The following is a 17,199-nucleotide window of genomic DNA, read 5'->3' on the forward strand; positions in this document are numbered from 1 at the left end:
CTGCTTGGTAAAGCTAGACTTGCAAACCTTCTTTTAGTAGAGCTACCATGATAGATAAGTTATTTTCCAACTATCGGCTTTAATCAACTCCCCACCACAGAATAAAGCATTATATACTGCAATGTGACAAGTGTAAAACCTGCAAATACATAATAACATTCAGCAGAAATGATGTAACAAATAGGGAGTTGGATACCTGTTGATATGTGATGGCTGAGCTCCAACCAAATGTCAGGTAAGCAAATAAAACTGTCTTATAACTTGGTCCAATCTGTGCCATTACATGAACATGCATACACACACACACACAAAGCACAGCACAAGCCTGAGGTTTCTAGACTTTACACTGCTATACAGTTATGAGGGAGGCTAGGAAATCGTCGGCTTGAAGATTGCATTCTAAGGTAATCTCGGGAGGAAGACTCTAGGACAGACAGACCTGAAATTAACCTGCCTTGCAGGAGTGCTATAATTCCAGGGAAAGAGAGTGACATGGGCATCCTGGACCCTCGGGGCCCTTCTACACACCAGAAACATGCACATCACTAGCGCAAGTCAGGAACTAAGATGGCCTGTGAACACTGGGCCCAACTGCTTCTGGAGCTGAGGCTCAAAGCGCCAGGGCTTCCATATGAGAAGCAAAGGGATGTGGTAAGAGATCACTAGGCTTGAAGCAAAAGAACCTGCAAGACTTGGATCTTTTGGCCATATCACCTGGAATAAAACAGTAACATCTCAGAACCTCAAACCTGTCAAGGGCCTAAACCACAACCCTCCAGCCAGGTGGGGCGGGAGATTGCAGAAAGAGGAGCAAGAACACTGAGGAAAGTATATGCAGGTCAATATATCCAATTCTATTGAAAAACAGCAAAAACAGATTTCTGGATCGTATCATTTTGCAATGTACTTACATTTTATTTCCTCTGACTAACGTAAAGAATTAAAATCAGACTATAAATCCTGATATTTCCATTGCTATTCAGATCAAAAACTTTATCTTCAGGTTCATAATTCTGTATAGTTTAGACCTGTGGTCGGCAAACTGCGGCTCGCGAGCCATATGTGGCCCTTTGGCCCCTTGAGTGTGGGTCTTTCACAAAATACCACAGCCTGGGCAAGTCTATTTTGAAGAAGTGGTGTTAGAAGAATTTAAGTTTAAAAAATTTGGCTCTCAAAAGAAATTTCAATCGTTGTACTGTTGATATTTGGCTCTGTTGACTAATGAGTTTGCCAACCACTGGTTTAGACCAGTGGTTCTCATATGTGTGCCCCAGACCAGCAACATCAGCATAACCTGGAAACCTGTTGGAAATGCAAATAACTGGGCTCCCTCAGACCTACTCAATCAGAAGCTGTGGGTGTCGGGCCCTGCAGTCTCTGCTTAACAAGCCCTTCAGGTGATTATGATAGAGACTGAAGTTTGAGAATCACTGCTAGACTTCGCCGGAATCACTTCAAAACTTTAGTGTCAATGAACCTTGTAAGAGAAGTAATTTGTTAGTAAATTGGTACCACATAGAAAGTTAGTGACCTAAAGTTTCCTATTGGACAAATATACTTTTTAAACCAATAGTTATGACTCCAAGTAATTTCAAAATTAAACAATTAATGGAAAAAACATTTAAAAGAGTAATAGAGCTGGTTGGATAAAGGGTAAATACCTGCCTAATACCACTAAACTCCAAATAGTTCAAACCTCTAAATTTCTGTTCCAAAATATATTCACCTTTCTCCACTTTTTTCAACTCATTTTCTCTTTGTGACCAGCAATTTTGAACAAACTATATAGGACTTCTACCCCTTGTCTAGCTTACCTCTGCCTCAAGTCTGTTACATACCCATGTAAGATAAAGAAACCTGCCATCCCTTCATCACTGAACAGGTGGAAAGCAGACTTTAACACTGTAAGTTTCTAATTCAAGGGAACCGGAAGGTCATCTACTAAGTCATGCCCTCATTTTAAGGACTTTAAAGCAGAAAGTACTCTCCAAAGTCACACAGTTCATGGCAGAACAGCGTTTAGAAGCCACATTTCTGACTTCCAGTTAAATTAACTTGCATTCCTAATCTTGCTGTCAACATTTTTTGTAGGGAGAAGAAAGGAGAACTTTATCTTTAAAAGTTTATGGGGCTTTCTTTTGTGGAAATTTTAAAATTGAAGAACTCAAGTGCTTGTGCACTGGTATAGACCTGCTTGATGACTAAAACTGAAAGTTCCCTTAGGTCTTAAGTTTCAAAATGTGTGACTTAATGTAAACCATCTCAGAATTTAAGAAGAAATCTTGTTCATTTCAATTTGAAGTTCTCTGCAGCAAGGGTCCTTAATCTGGAATCCATCAGTAAGTTTTCTAGGAGCACCATAATATACAATTCAATTATTTTCACTTACAAATGTGACTGTACAGTTTTCTGAGTCTATACTAGTAGCTGAAATTAGGTTCTCTAAGGTGGCTCAAAATAAGAATCAATACTTTTCAAGTACACAGAGATTTAGGAAAACCCAATTTACAAAAAGACAAAATTCTATTCACATTAGCAAAAGGATCTCTATTTAAATAGTATTCACCTAAGGTTTCTACAAGTTTCAAACTTACCTAATATAATTAAAATATGACTTCAGGTTTTAAATTTGGTTCACATACTACTTTCAAGAGGCTTCTTCTCCAAATACAGACTGCACAACTTATCTCTACAATGTGTCCTTTGGAAAAGCTAAATCCAATTAGGAAAAAGCAACCCTTTCTATTCAGAAAACATGTACTCTTATTTAAATTAGAAGGTATTTGTACTTGGTACAATCTAAATTTCCTCAAATTGCCCACTCTATTAAAATTATGTTCATGAACATTTTAAAAACTCACATTTGCAAATGTTCCATACAGTTCAAAACACTCCAAATGTGTGACAACAGCATTTGCCAATTCAAATTTATACTGTTCTATCAAACTCTGACACTTGAAGACATCTCCACATTTTTTAATCTTTCATTTTCCTTTCCTGTAGATCTAGAAGAGACCTAAATAGAAATGTCCCCAAAAAAGTCAGAAGAGCATAACTCATCTGAATGTTTTAAATTGACTCCATGTCTCATTTCTTTCAGGAGTAACACCAGAGCATACGACTTGACTTGTTTCATAATTAAATCACTTGCTATAGAGTAACTATTTTCATTTCAATCAAAAGACAAAGTTAAATCAGTAGTCAAACCAGTACAATTTAAACACTATTCAGAATGATTAGGTACTTTAATACTTGCAAGGGTGTTTTGTAAACCATAAAACTCTGCAGAAACAAAGATTTTATCATCACCTCAAAAACATGGAGTATAAGCCCTAGCAGTTTGGCTCAGTGTATGAGAGCGTTGGACAGCAGACTGGAAGGTCCCAGGTTCAATCCCCAGTAGGGGGCGTGCAGGAGGCAGCCGATCAATGATCCTCTCTCATCATTGATGTTTCTATCTCTCTCACCCTCTCCCTTCCTCTCTGAAATCAATAAAAATATATTTAAAACAAAAAACACATTGAGTATAGTTTGTTGCAATGACATACTTTTCCCTTTACATTTCAGGCCATTCTCATGTCAAAACAAAAGCTACACTGAAAAACACCCCCAAAGAATTATTTTTCAACTCTCCCTCTGCCCAGGCTTTATAATTATTATTTTGTAGAATTTGAAGCAAATTTAAACACATTATTTTATCTGATCCCTAAAATAATCCTGTGAGTAAATGCCAGTAATACTGCTTCATTTTACTGATAGGTCAACCAAGTTCAAGGGCTTACCCATATTTATAGGCTCAGAAATATGACAGTTTGACTGAACCTGCCTCTTTTGTCCTTAGAATCCACTTACAGTGTCTCCAATATAACTCCAACTCTGAACTTTCCTTTCCCAAATATAATTCTGTCACAACAACCTGTGTCCATGTTCATTCTTGTGATGCTGTATTAATGAGATTATAAAACTGCCAAAGCTTGGATGTTCGGAGGCTGTGATGGAAAATATGATGGAGATAAGGGAGGAAATGCTGATGGTGTTAGCTGTAAACATTAGCATATTAAAAGTCTTTTAAAGGATTATTAAAATAGAAGTGAGCCCTAGCCGGTTTGCTCAGTGGATAGAGCATCGGCCTGCGGACTGAGGGGTCCCAGGTTCGATTCCGGCCAAGGGCACATGCCCGGGTTGTGGGCTCGATCCCCAGTGGGGGGCGTGCAGGAGGCAGCCGATCAATGATTCTCTCTCATCATTGATGTTTCTCTCTCTCTATCCCTCTCCCTTCCTCTCTGAAATCAATAAAGAAATATATTTTTTAAAAAAAGATATAAGTGAGATGTTTTAAGTAAAACGACAACATTTTTAAAAATTAAAGCAACCCATACTACTCAGTAGGAGTTAGGGTTAGTCAGTACAGAAGAATCCAGGTGTGGGAAACCACACACTGGCCCTGAAGAAGACTGGCTTCTCACAGTGCTTTCTCAGGACTTGCATTCATTAGTATCAGTAACTAATCAAACCATCAATGAGTTCTCTGAGGTAGCTCTAAGGTTACTTTAAAACAACAAGTAATAAATCATTACTTAAATATGTAGAGTGTATTTTTCAAGGCTGAAGTATCTTTATGAACTTTAAAGAATGTGGAATATGGTTTACTCAAGCAGTATTTATGTACTTTTCCTAAGAAAACTACATTGAGTCTTTCTATTAAACCAAAATGGGAACTTAACCTCCAGTTTATTTCTGTCCATTAAATTTAGAGGGTATCCTTTTATTTATATGGCACACAGTAAAATTGTTTTCCTTTTTTATACAGGAAAAACCTTTTACACATAGGACAAATTCACATTTTTGGTACTCAACTATCATAACTTTCCCTCTGCATTTCTCTTTAAAAGGTAATGTATCAACATGTGATGCTACTTCCTTAACAATAGATATCCAGTAATACTTATCACAAATGTCTCAAGTGCAAAGACAGTAACATTTTCATTCCTGCTCCTCCCTCCCTGTCCAATGACTATAAGAGACTTTCCGATTGAATGAATGACAGTGGAAGAGTAAGCATTCAATATGGATGCAACAGAAGAGAATATGAAAAAAAGTAGGTAAGGAGGGGTGGGAGAGAGAAGGGGATTATTTCAGTATATTTTCAGGTATTAACTATTTTGCCTTCATAAGAATATCAAAGTTTTTCAACACTCCCCCCTTCCACTCTTTTACCTGATATTAAAGCAAAAAATTGTAAAATTTACATGAAATACAGAATGGGACAATACAAATAAAGTTTATCTCATCCTATATAATGAAGAGGTAATATGCAAATTAAACCTCACACCCTCACAAGATGGCTGCCTATGACCAGGCCGGCAGAGGGGTTAGTGAGGGACGACAAACGACTGAACAAGCATGCTGTGTGGGGTGACCAGGCTGGTGGGGGGGGGGGGGGCAGTAAGAGGTGACCAGGCCAGCGGCAGGGGGGCAGTTAGGGGCGACCAGGCCGGCAGTGGGGGTCAGTTGCAAGCAACCAGGCCGGCGGGGGGGGGCCAGTTAGGGGCGATCAGGTTGGCATGCAGAGGCAGTGAGGGGCGATCACGCCGGCGGTGGGGGGGTTGGCAGTTAGGGGCAAGCAGGCAGGCAGGCAGGCAAGTGAGCGATTAGGAGCCAGCAGTCCAGGATTGTGAGAGGGATGTCCTACTGCTGGTTTAGGCCCAATCCCCAGGATCGGGCCTAAACCAGCAGTGGGACATCCCCCAAGAGGTCCCAAATTAGAGAGGGTGCAGGCTGGGCTGAGGCAACCCCCCTCATGCACGAATTTCGTGCACTGGGCCTCTAGTTTGGAACTAAAATCAATTGGGTCTCACTGAACTTTTGTGCCTCACAGAAAACTCAGTAAATATTAGCAATTAATTACTGTCCTATGATAAAGCACTGTAATTCTAAATCATAGGGTCACCCAAGCTTAACAAGTTCTTAAAACTATTGATATTGATAAACAAAGTCACAATAGGAAAATTATTTTTTCAATTACCTAGAATATGCATATATAATACTCCTAATTATTTTTGAATTAAGGCATCAACTGTAGCAGTATGCTAAAATGTTCATATAAATAAGCTCATACCAAAGGACTTGTGTGCATGCATATGAGCCTAACCAATGGTTAAGGACAACAGGGGGGTAGGGGCATCCATGGGGAGGGGTGTGGGATGGGAATGGGGGGATGAGGACAAATATGTGACACCTTAATCAATAAAGAAATTTAAAAAAAATCAAGCTGATGACAAGTTTCTATAATTATCGCATGTAATTATTTTGGCTAAAGTTTACTTACTTTAAAGAGGCCTTTATTATTTGGGTCATTAAAATTAAATCTAAACTTTGAAATTCCAAATACTCTAAAAGTACACTCAGGCTTGACTTTTAAAGTGTTTCTTTTTTATAATCTTTTTACTTTATTGGATTATCAATTTAGCAACTATTAAATTTTTTAAAAATTCACCACTTAAAGTGAATTTCTTACTAATATCAAAGTTATTTATGCTAATATCCCTAAAAGTCACTGAGAAAACTAATAAACTGTGTGCTTCTCCAAAACTGTTACTTCAATTACAACTGGGTCAGTTAATTCATATGACTATGAATTAACTAGTCATTTAAAAAGTAACTTAAAAAAAGAATTTAAGATTAACACCAAAGAAGTGAGAAGTAACATTTCTCATTCTCTTGTATCACACAGAGATTCAAAAGTCTGCCTTCACAGCTTTTGGTCACAACAGCCCGTCACTAACTAAGCTGGCATGCTGGGTTGCAGGCCTCCTGCAGTGGTTCTCAATCAGGAGCGTGTCTGGAGATGATTTTTATGACCAGGTGGGATGCTACTGCCTGCTTCCCAGGTGCTGCCCAAGCCGCTACTGAGAACTACTGTGTACACCTGCCACCTGATGAGAGTAACAACTAGGTCCCCTACAAAGGAGTAACCACTGAGGTGTAGCTGGAAGGCACGGGGCCATATAGCTGTGCCTTCCCACCTCAAACTGCAGTTTCAAACTGTCCCAAAGCAGAGGCCACGGCAGAGTTCGTTAGCTGGGGGTCAGGGACATGTGGAGAGTCCTAACGCCAGATGCTAAGAGACAAAGCCCCAGGCTGGTCTAAAGTCAAACATCACGACACAAGATTTTCTCCACCTGCCATTGGTAACTCAGGAAGCTGACTTAATCCAGATCCATCAAAAGCACATCTACGATGCCCACCGTGTTCTGAAGGGAGCTGTAGTGAGAGAAAATGTCAACAAGCCTGGTAGACAGCCCTGGAGCTGCTAAGCTGCTAGATGCTCATCAGAATCACAGCTTCCAGAGGGAGAGGCAGCACCACCCCAGGAGAGAACCCCTCCAATGCCCCTCCCAGGGGAGGGGCTGAGAACGGCACCGGGAGACACGTCCCAGAGAGCAGTAGGGGCCAGCTAAGTGGAATGCGGAGAGAGGACCCGTTACTCCTACTGTGGTCCCGTGACCTCTGCGTGTTGTGCTCCCTTCTCTCCTTTCCAGGTGGTGGTTTCATCTCACGTAACTGATTTTCCCCACGCCATTATGAGGGGTATGTTGAGGTGTTTGAGTTCACCACTTCTCACTGGTGGCCAGGGAAAGGGGGAAGAAAGGTGGTTTGGCTTTTAGGTGGGCTAGTGAACAATGACTATGCTAACCATCAACAAATGCTGGAGTTTGAAAGTGTTATCCCAAACCTAGGAAGCTGGTTACCTGGTTTAACCCCCTCCTCCCACCACAGTACAGCTCCAGTTAACTACACAAGGGTACTGACACTCTCTTTATATCTCATGTCCTCCATACTCGTCTGCAGTTCCCAAACACCTGAAATGCTTCTGACTAGCAACAGTGTTTAGATGCTAAACCTGCAAAGTCTGAAGAGCAGGAAAACTAAAAACCAATGTGTACACATATTCAAAATGTGAATACGTTAGCGTTCCTGCCACGGTCAGGAGAACAGCGATGAACCCACATATGCAAGACTACAAACACGTGCTTCAGGTCACGAGCTCCGATTTTCCATACCATTTTTGTAAGTAGTCCAGTGCCTCCAACCGAGCCCCAATCTCAAAAGTGATTCCAGGACGATTTGGGGGCTTTTTACTCATCTTGAGATACTATTCTTCAGTATTCTCTTTTCACTACCTCAAGAAAGGAAAAAAAGTTAGATTCTGATGCATAAAATGCATAAGGAAATAAACAAAAATTTAAAAACATTACAAGTTAAAGTAACTGCCAAATTTTTAAGAAATCTGAATATGATTATCAATATCTCTAGGTAGACTACTGTGCAACTTACAGGCAATCTTGAAAATGGATTAAGGAAAAAGACATTACACCTAAAACCTATTTGTTCATGTTGACCAATGTCACCTCAATCAATTTAATACATATTAAAAATAAAAAATTTTTTAAAAGGACATTAAAAAGATTAACTACTTAAAAAGAATAAATAGATGGGCATTAAAATTAAATAATGGCTACCGCGCTTTAAATTGTAGCTTAGAAAATATCCAGGAAAACTCTCCACAGTGATGACTGAAAATGTTTTCCTGTCTTTGAAAAATCAAGACAGTTGAGTGTCCTGGAATATGACTAATGAGATTCTTGAGAACAAGTTAACCACATTTTTCAGCAAATGTTTACTGACTGCCTTGTAACGCGAAAGGCTTTTGATAAGACACTGAGGGGCACACTAAGATGGAAGAAGCAGTGAACACGCCCTCCGCCGTGAAGACTGGTCATTCCTCTGTGATTAGGACTCTCATTCCCTATGACCTTCCACCTTGGTAGCAAATGATTCAATCATTTTAATTTAACATATAAAGTTGCAAGGGAAATTTTTTTCTTAGACTTCGCTGAATTCAATGAGCCACAATGATGAGGATTTTTTTCTAACTCTTGAGAATTCATTTCTACAAAATTTCAATATAGACAGGGCCTCTGTCAATTTCAATATTGACAATAAGTGGTTGTAACGTTCAAACAAACACTACAAAGGAGTACCTATCGCTCTATTCCTCTCTAGATCGCGGACAGGTGGACTACTATCCTCTGGCCCCGATGGCCACGCAGCACACTGAGGTGGCCTCTTTTCCGCCAAGGACCTAGCACCTGAGTAATTTAAGTGCATTTTAAGGCAGCCTTGCCAAAAGGTAACAGGTGATCAGGAATGCCAGGGGATCCTGAAGCCTTTTTGGATATTCGGAATGACTAATATGACAGTTCTCCCTCCCAGTTTAAAAAGGAAAACACACAAATATGTAATCGTTTTAATAGTTTGGTCACAATTCAAAAGGGGCAATACTTAACAATAAACACAGACTCATAGAGACAGAGAACAGATTGACAGCTGTCAGAGGGAAAGGGGGTTGGTAGGCTGGGTGAAAATGGTGAAGGGGTAAGCAAAAAAAAAAACAAACACACAACCAAAGTTAAAAACAGACAACAGTATTGTGATTACCAGAGGGAAAGGAGGTGAGGAGAGGTAGAAGAGGGTTTAGGAGAGACAAATGGTGGTAGAAGACTTGACTTGGGGTGGTGATGTATTCTAGAATTGTACACCTGAAACCTATACAATTTTATTAACCAAATGTCACCCCAATAAATTCAATAAAAATTAATTTTTTAAAAATAAAAAAATGAATAAAACCAACTGTCATTTACTTTTTGAAAAAATCTGATAGATAAGGGGAAAAATTAACACCAATACTTGCTATTTAAATATATAAAATCAAACTTAAATACTCATGGGGGGTGGGGGAAGGAGTAATATCCTCCTGCCAATGGCAGCAGCAAAGATTAGTGCATTCATGTTGACAGGACGCGAGGCCAGGAGTTTATTGGGTGTAAAAGGAACAAAAATAAGACTTTTAATAGAGGTCTCGTCAGTTTGCAACATATAAGGCAGATCCCCAAATGTCGGTGCAAAAATCTAATCAACCTTTTCTGCTGTTCCTCGCAGGAAGAGCTTACTTAGGGGCTCATTAACATCTTCTAGGCTCACACTCAAAACCCCTAAGAAGTAACAGAGTTGAGACTCTAATTCCCCGGGGACACTTCCGTGGGAGTAATCAGAAAGACCAGATGGCCTTTTCCTTGGGTGGACGGGGAAGGATGAGGAGGGATTTGAATTAAGGAAAAAGTCAGACCAAGTCAAACGGGTCTATGGGGCGGGAGGACCTGGAGCAAAAAGAGAAAGCGGGACAGCGAGGACGGGGAGGAGTGAAAACGGGAAGAAAAGAGTGGCGAAAAGTAAGGGTGGTTGAAGCTGTGGGAGATGACAACGGGGTGGGAAGAGGAAATTAGCGAGAAGATGCAACACCTGGAAAGTGAAGCGAGGGTCAGAGAATGGCCGCGGGGACCAAAAAAAAAAAAAAAAAAAAAAAGGTGGGGAGCGATGCGGGGCGGGAGGAGGGAGGCGGGAGACAGACAGGAAAGGCTCCGACGGAGCAGGCGGGACGGAGACGCCTCCAGGTTTGACAGCCGTCCGGCCCTCGGCAGGGGGGAAGGAAGGAGGGGGCGAGGGAGCGGCGGCGCCCAGACAATAGGGGCGGCGAGTGACGGGGAGGACGCGGGAGGGAGCGGGCCGGGGGGACACCAGCGTGGGGAGTCCCGGGCGGCCAGGCGGGGCCGGGCGGCCTCCTGCCCAGCTGCCGCCGCCGCCGCCGCCGCCTCTTACCGACTCGGCCTCCTGTCCGCACAGCAGCCGGGCCGTCCGGGGCCGAGCCGGGCACTAGCAGGGCGGCCAGCCCGGGCCTCCGCCACCGCCTCCGCCTCCGCCTCCGCCCAGGCAGCGCCGGGGACCGAGCAGGAGCGAAGCGAACTGGAGCCTCGGAGACGGGTCGCGCCGAGGTCGCGCGGGAGGAAGCAGGTCCGAGCCCTCACGCCCGCTCGCTGTCCGCTGCCATCGCCGCCGCCGCTGCCGCCGCCGGCCAGCCCAGACGCGACGCCGGTCCCGGCGACGTCAGCCGCCCGCGACGCCCCGGAAGGGGCCTGGGCGCGTCACGTGGCTCGCGAGGGTTGGGCCCGGGCCGCGCAGCCGATTGGAGGGCCGCCTTGGGGGCGGGGCTTCGCGGCAGTTGGCTGGCGGCGGGTGGGCGGGGCCCTGGTGAGCGGAGGGAGGAACGCGAGCTGGGGGCGCCCATTGGCGGTTGGGAAGAGTTTGACCTTTGAGCGATCAGGAGGGAGCCTGTTGAATGTTACGAGTATTGATTTGATGGGAGCCAGGTCCCCACCACTCCTCATGCCAGCACCCTGAACAAACTCCTGAAATGCACTACACGCTTTCTGATATCCACCCCATTCACAGAAAAATAGAGCAAATGGTGACTGTTGTAAAGTCAGTAAGCCTCTGTTGAATGAATCCTTGCAGCAGGGGCTGTGCTGTAAGTACTTCACATGACAACCCCAATCACAATTGTATGCTCCCCATAGTCTAGAGACCCTTACAACACAAAAGGCAGATATTACTAAGACGTGTGTGTGTGTGTGTGTGTGTGTGTGTGTGTGTGTGTGTGTGTGATTTCCTCCATGACGACCCAGCTAATGATAGCAGAACTACCTTTATTGAATATCCACCATGTCCCAAACTGGTCACTAGGCACAAGAAAAAGTGTTTCCACTGTGGGGGAATCCAACAAATGAATACATTCAAAGCAATATTGGAATGAAGCGTCTTTTTTCTCTCTCTTCCCAGTGTACCACTCCAACTCTCAAGCTTTCTAAATGCAACATTGCATACAAATAACACTTATATTTATCGTGCTTTGCAGTGTGGAATTGAAATAGCAAAGAAGCTCTCTTGAAGCTTCAATTATAGTGAATTTTGGAAAGCTAAACAACCATATTCATATCCTTTTACTCAATAGACATTCATTCATCACTATGTTGCTAATAGGTACTGAGCTAGACTGAGCATGGCAGTATGTGGAAAAGATATAAATAAGACAGTGTCTGGTGGACATTTGTCCTCTTGTATGGTTGCCCAGCATCTGCATTCCCTTTCCATGTTTGGGAAATTTCACATCATACTTGTCATCAGTATAGTACTCCATGTATTTCCAGAATCTTCCAAACACATAACAGGATTTTATGTTCCATCCTTCTTAGAATTAGGTATAGTCATTTGATTTGCTTTGGCTAATAAAATAAATTGGAAGTGAGCTTTGTCATGGCCAGCTGGTGGTAATTTAAAGGCCAGTTCACCAAGCTATCTGTCTCTGGTAGAGTGAAAAGCCAATTTTGAGATGGTATCTGCTCTAGCAGCCCAGGTTTTAAACAGATTATGATGAGCCCAGAACCGACTGCTTAACTCAACTGATATAGTATAAGGAAAAAACAAATATGTGTTGTTTTAAGCTATTGATATTTGGGTGGTTGGTTGTTGCACAACATAAGCTAACCCAACTGACAGATACACCCACCTTGGAGTCAGCTTCGCTCTAAATAAGATGACAATGTTAGAAACTCACATTTCCAGTCTCCATTGCAGTTAAAGAGCTGTTTTCAGCGATGCTAATTAGACTGACTCGCTGGGGAGTGTGTATCAAAAGCTGCTAGTGATGTTCAAAGTAAGGAAAGTTTTCTCCAGCAGCTTGGCCGTACCAGTGACCAATATCTGCCTTTCAACCTAGAGCAGTGGTCGGCAAACTGCGGCTCACGAGCCACATGCGGCTCTTTGGCCCCTTGAGTGTGGCTCTTCCACAAAATACCACGTGCGGGCACGCACGTACAGTGCAATTGAAACTTCGTGGCCCATGTGCAGAAGTCGGTTTTCGGCTCTCAAAAGAAATTTCAATCATTGTACTGTTGATATTTGGCTCTGTTGACTAATGAGTTTGCCGACCACTGACCTAGAGTTAACTAACTGAACCCTGGCAGAATCTCTGCTGACCCACTGGCCAGTAAGTGAGGGGAGAGGCGGGGAAATCTGTTGTTATACATCACTGTAAAGCTAAGGCTGTTTGTAATTTAAGTAAAATACATACATAAAGGATAACATAGACCCATCCACTCCCCACTGCTTTTTGAGAATCCATCCATCTACCCTGAAGAGATGATTCCTCCATTGTGGTTGGAACTTAACAAGGGACCCCTCAAATAATTCAACTTGAGAAAAGAACTGGAAATAATCAAGTAAATGATTTCTGGCTGAGTGTATTGTATAGCGAGTGTTCCCAATGGAATCAGAGGCCGCTTTGAGAGCGGGGGTCCCTGTGTAGTTTTAGTTGTCACATGACTGGGAAGGGCGCTGCTGCAAGTTAGTGATGAGGGACCAGGGCTGCTAGCCATGCTGAAATGCACAACACAGTCCCAGATCTTTACGAACTAACCCCAGGTCATATGTGACTTTTGAATGTCCCTCCAGACACTCGTGTGGATAAAAAAACTGTTTATAATCAGCTGAGCCTAGAACTCAGTTTTACACATAAGCACAAAGTATTTTTGCAAGGTTTTAATATACACACAGTTTCCCAGGATGGAGCTACTGTGAAATATGAGAGAAGATTGTCCTTTTTATCAACATTACCAAGAGTTTATCGCATTTTTAAAAACCGCGTCACCAATGGCAAAGCTACTCATAGTCTTTGAGGCACTACTAGAAGATGCCTGAATCTCTCTGCATTTGGAGCTGTAACATTCAGGGTAAACCTAAATTTAGGTCCAAGCACCTGACCACTTTATTATGTCCTGTGTGAGTCATGACCAAACACTTATGTATTAAAACATATACTATTTTTATTATGAATTATTTCCATAAAGTGTGTTCATATTTTATCATTATGTCATTTTTTTAACTTTAAAAGACAGACAGGTATAGCTTAATTAGATCATCTATGAATTTAATTTCAGAAAAGTGTAGAGGGTATTCCAGAAAAATGGGGACATTAAGTCTGATAAAACTGATTAACTCATGTAGACTCCCATGGCCTCTTTTGACCATGCAGAATCAAAGTTCAGGTTCAAGGCCAGGTTACAAGATATAGAAAAGTCTAGAGATGACGCCCGAACCATGCAGTGGAGCTATGCATTGCTATGCCCCCTCTTTGCTCTCCCACCCACGCACGCCTCATCCAGATGGCTAATGTTAGCCATCAGTCACTCACTCCGTCTCCGAATATAGAAAGAAAGAACTTACAGCTGTGTTTGAGCAGAACCAAACGAGCAGTTAAGGCAAATTTTCTTGAAACAACGGTTCTTAGGCAGAAAGCACTGAACTAAATTCCAACATTAAAATATGAATATGGAACTATAGTATCTCCTGGAATATTTAACAACTCTGTATACCTATTTTAAGGGAGGGAAGAGTCACTCCTAGATACCAGGTATCCCCTGATTACAGAGAAAACACAACAACGCTCTGGATGTGTGTGCTGCTTTAATGTTTATAATTAGCATCAGTGAAGTAAATCAAAGCAACTCAAAGTTTGAGGTGTTTTTTTTTTTTTAAATAGACTAGGTTAGTAAAAACCTAACCTTCTTTAACAGACACCTTTGGCTCATTGCTCAATTCCAGGTGCTTAACAGTCTTTAAAAGTCCACTGGAATCACTTCCTTCACCAGCCAAAGACCTTCCTAGTCTTGTCTCTCTGTCACCAGGTCCCTTTATCAACTGGCCAGAAGTGATCATTGTTCGCGAATTAGAATTAATGGGTTGGACCTCTAGGCTATGAATGAACCTGACAGGGAGTATCATCTCTGATACGTCCACACAGCATCCTGCTCCCATTTCCAATGTATTTCTAATTATGGTTTCTTGGTTTCTGGCTTTATATTCTGCGTTCCTAGAATGAGTTAATTCTAAGGATGATGGGATGGTCTAGCAACTTTGATTTATTTATTTATTTATTTATTTATTTATTTATTCATTTATTCATTTATTTTCCTGGAAGTTCATATGTTATTCAGAAGCCTACTGGGTTTCTGAGATTTTTTAAGAATTTTAGACTTGGCAGTAATGGTTTCAAAAAATCAGTCTCTGCGAATAAAGGCCATAAAATAGAAATGTGTGTGTGTGTGTGTGTGTGTGTGTGTGTGTGTTTGTCTCAGCAAAAGCTTGTAAATGTAGCAAGAGGCCTGAATGACACAAAATTTCTTTTTTGTGCAGATTGTCCTGAAGCAATGGAGTCACCGTAAAATATCTCATCCAAGCCTGGAAAACTGAGGAGTGGAAGGAAGTCTGTTAATAATTACACTAGAGCAACAGGTGCATTCCTGGGCAGTCCCGGGGAAACTGAGACACATGAGCATGCTACCTGAACCAGGATGAAGTATTACAGGTAAAGATGAAGTCAGGTAAAGATGAAAACCCACTGAATATGGAATCAACTCTTGACGCCTCAGTGGATTTTACCCTTTGGGGTATCAGGACCAAGAATGGGCTCTGTCAGCTACTCTGTTAATACCTTGCACCTCCTCAGATTTTCACTGTTGCCTGTTATCTCTCCCATGAACTATACCAGTGTTTCTCAAGTGCTGTTCCATCGATCAATCAATCTTCTGTATTAGACCCACCTGGGCTGTTTGTTAAAATGCGAGCTCCTGCCCGGCTGGCGTGGCTCAGTGGTTGAGTGTTGACCTATGAACCAGGAGGGTCACGGTCCGATTCCCAGTCAGGACACATGCCCGGGTTGTGGGCTGGATCCCCAGTGGAGGGGTGTGCAGGCGGCAGCCAATTGATGATTCTCTCTCATCATTGATGTTTCTATCTCTCTCTCCCTCTCCCTTCCTCTCTGAAGTCAATCCTATATAATAAAGAGGTAATATGCAAATTGATCCTCACACCCTCACAAGATGGCTGCCTATGTCCAGGCCAGCAGGGGGATTAGTGAGGGACAACCAAATGACTGAACAGCAGGCTGCATGGGGCAACCAGGTTCTGCAGGGGGGTTAGTGAGGGATGACCAAATGAATGAACAGCAGGCTGCGTGGGGTGACCAGGCTGGCAAGGGGGCGGGCAGTTGGGGGTGACCAGGCTGGTGGGGGGTAGGGGGCAGTTAGGGGCAACCAGGCTGGTGGGGGGGGCAGTTAAGGGCAACCAGGCAGGCAGGCAGGTGAGCGATTAGGAACCAGCAGTCCAGGATTGTGAGAGGGATGTCTGACTGCCAGTTTAGGCCAGATCCTGAGGGCCTAAACTGGCACTCGGTCATCCCCCAAGGGGTCCCGGATTGGAGAGAGTGCAGGCTGGGCTGAGGAGACCCCCACCACACCCACCCCATGCACGAATTTCATGCACCAGGCCTCCATTAAAAATATGTTTTAAAAATAGAATAAAATGGGAGTTCCTGGGCCCTAACCTGTATCTTGGGCGTGGAGACTGGAAATCTGTATTTTAAAAGCCATTCCAGATGATTATTATGTACAGGGGAGTTTCAGAACACCTGTGAGGAGAATTTTGGTTGCGTGTGACTGAAATTCAATGCAAACAGACTTAATTATAGAGGGCATTTACGTTTGTGGAATTAAGATGAAGAAGGGGATGAGTATTAATTCGGGGGCAGTTTGTTTCGGGGATCAAATTAGAACATCTTTCACTCTGCTTCCTTTGGGGTGGCTTAATTCTTGGGATCCTCACTGGGGCCCCCAACAGCTTCAGACTTCTCATTCCAATAGCCTGATGAACATAAAAACAAATCCTGCAAGTCATGCTCTCATTGGCCTAAATTACGTCAGGTGCCCTAATTTGGACCTGAGTCCGATCCCCCGTAGGGTAGGTGGGAGTGGAGACTGACCAAAACCTCATGGACTGAGAGATGGGGATGAGTGGGTCCTGTAAAGAAAACTGGGGTGCTGTTATTTGAAAGACAGAGAATTGAAGCTGGACAGCAAAAACAACTAAGATTCATTGCAACGGACTTGTAAGTCCAAATCACAATTTACAGCCCCCCAACAAAGCTAAGAATACTCTTCCTGGTTTGCTAGAAAGGCAAGCCAAATGGAGACAAATCTAGTGAGAGGTTGACTTAACATTCTGATTCCTTAGGTGTCTGTTTTTAGAGGCAGCCTCTACAATGCAGAAACACTCTGCAGTGGATTGTTTAAAAACGGAGGATTGCAGGGCGGGGGTCAGGGGTAGGGGGCGTTGCGCAACAGAACATAGCTGGTGTACAAATGAACAGCAATCAACTAGTCGACAATTTTAACCTCTTTGGGATCATTA

General features: G+C 42.8%; 1 protein-coding gene across 8 annotated transcripts in view; it reads right to left on the bottom strand.

The window, feature by feature from the left end:
- Nucleotides 1-11,010, bottom strand: part of PHF20L1 (PHD finger protein 20 like 1) — a 58,456-nt gene extending 47,446 nt beyond the window's left edge. For 7 of the 8 annotated variants that reach the window (XM_079795945.1, XM_079795944.1, XM_079795943.1 and 4 more), the window contains exons 1-2: nt 10,720-11,010; nt 8,064-8,179 (exon numbers count right to left, since the gene is read on the bottom strand). In XM_079795945.1, coding sequence (XP_079652071.1) covers nt 8,064-8,146 — 83 coding nt within the window. In that variant the 5' untranslated portion in view covers nt 8,147-8,179; nt 10,720-11,010. Of the gene's footprint in view, nt 1-8,063; nt 8,184-10,719 lie in introns of all 8 variants that reach the window. The other variant, XM_079795940.1, reaches the window with a different exon arrangement.
- Nucleotides 11,011-17,199: the final 6,189 nt, after the last annotated feature.

The sequence above is a fragment of the Cnephaeus nilssonii genome, assembly GCF_951640355.1.
Source record: "Cnephaeus nilssonii genome assembly, chromosome: 18".
NCBI lineage: Eukaryota > Metazoa > Chordata > Mammalia > Chiroptera > Vespertilionidae > Cnephaeus > Cnephaeus nilssonii.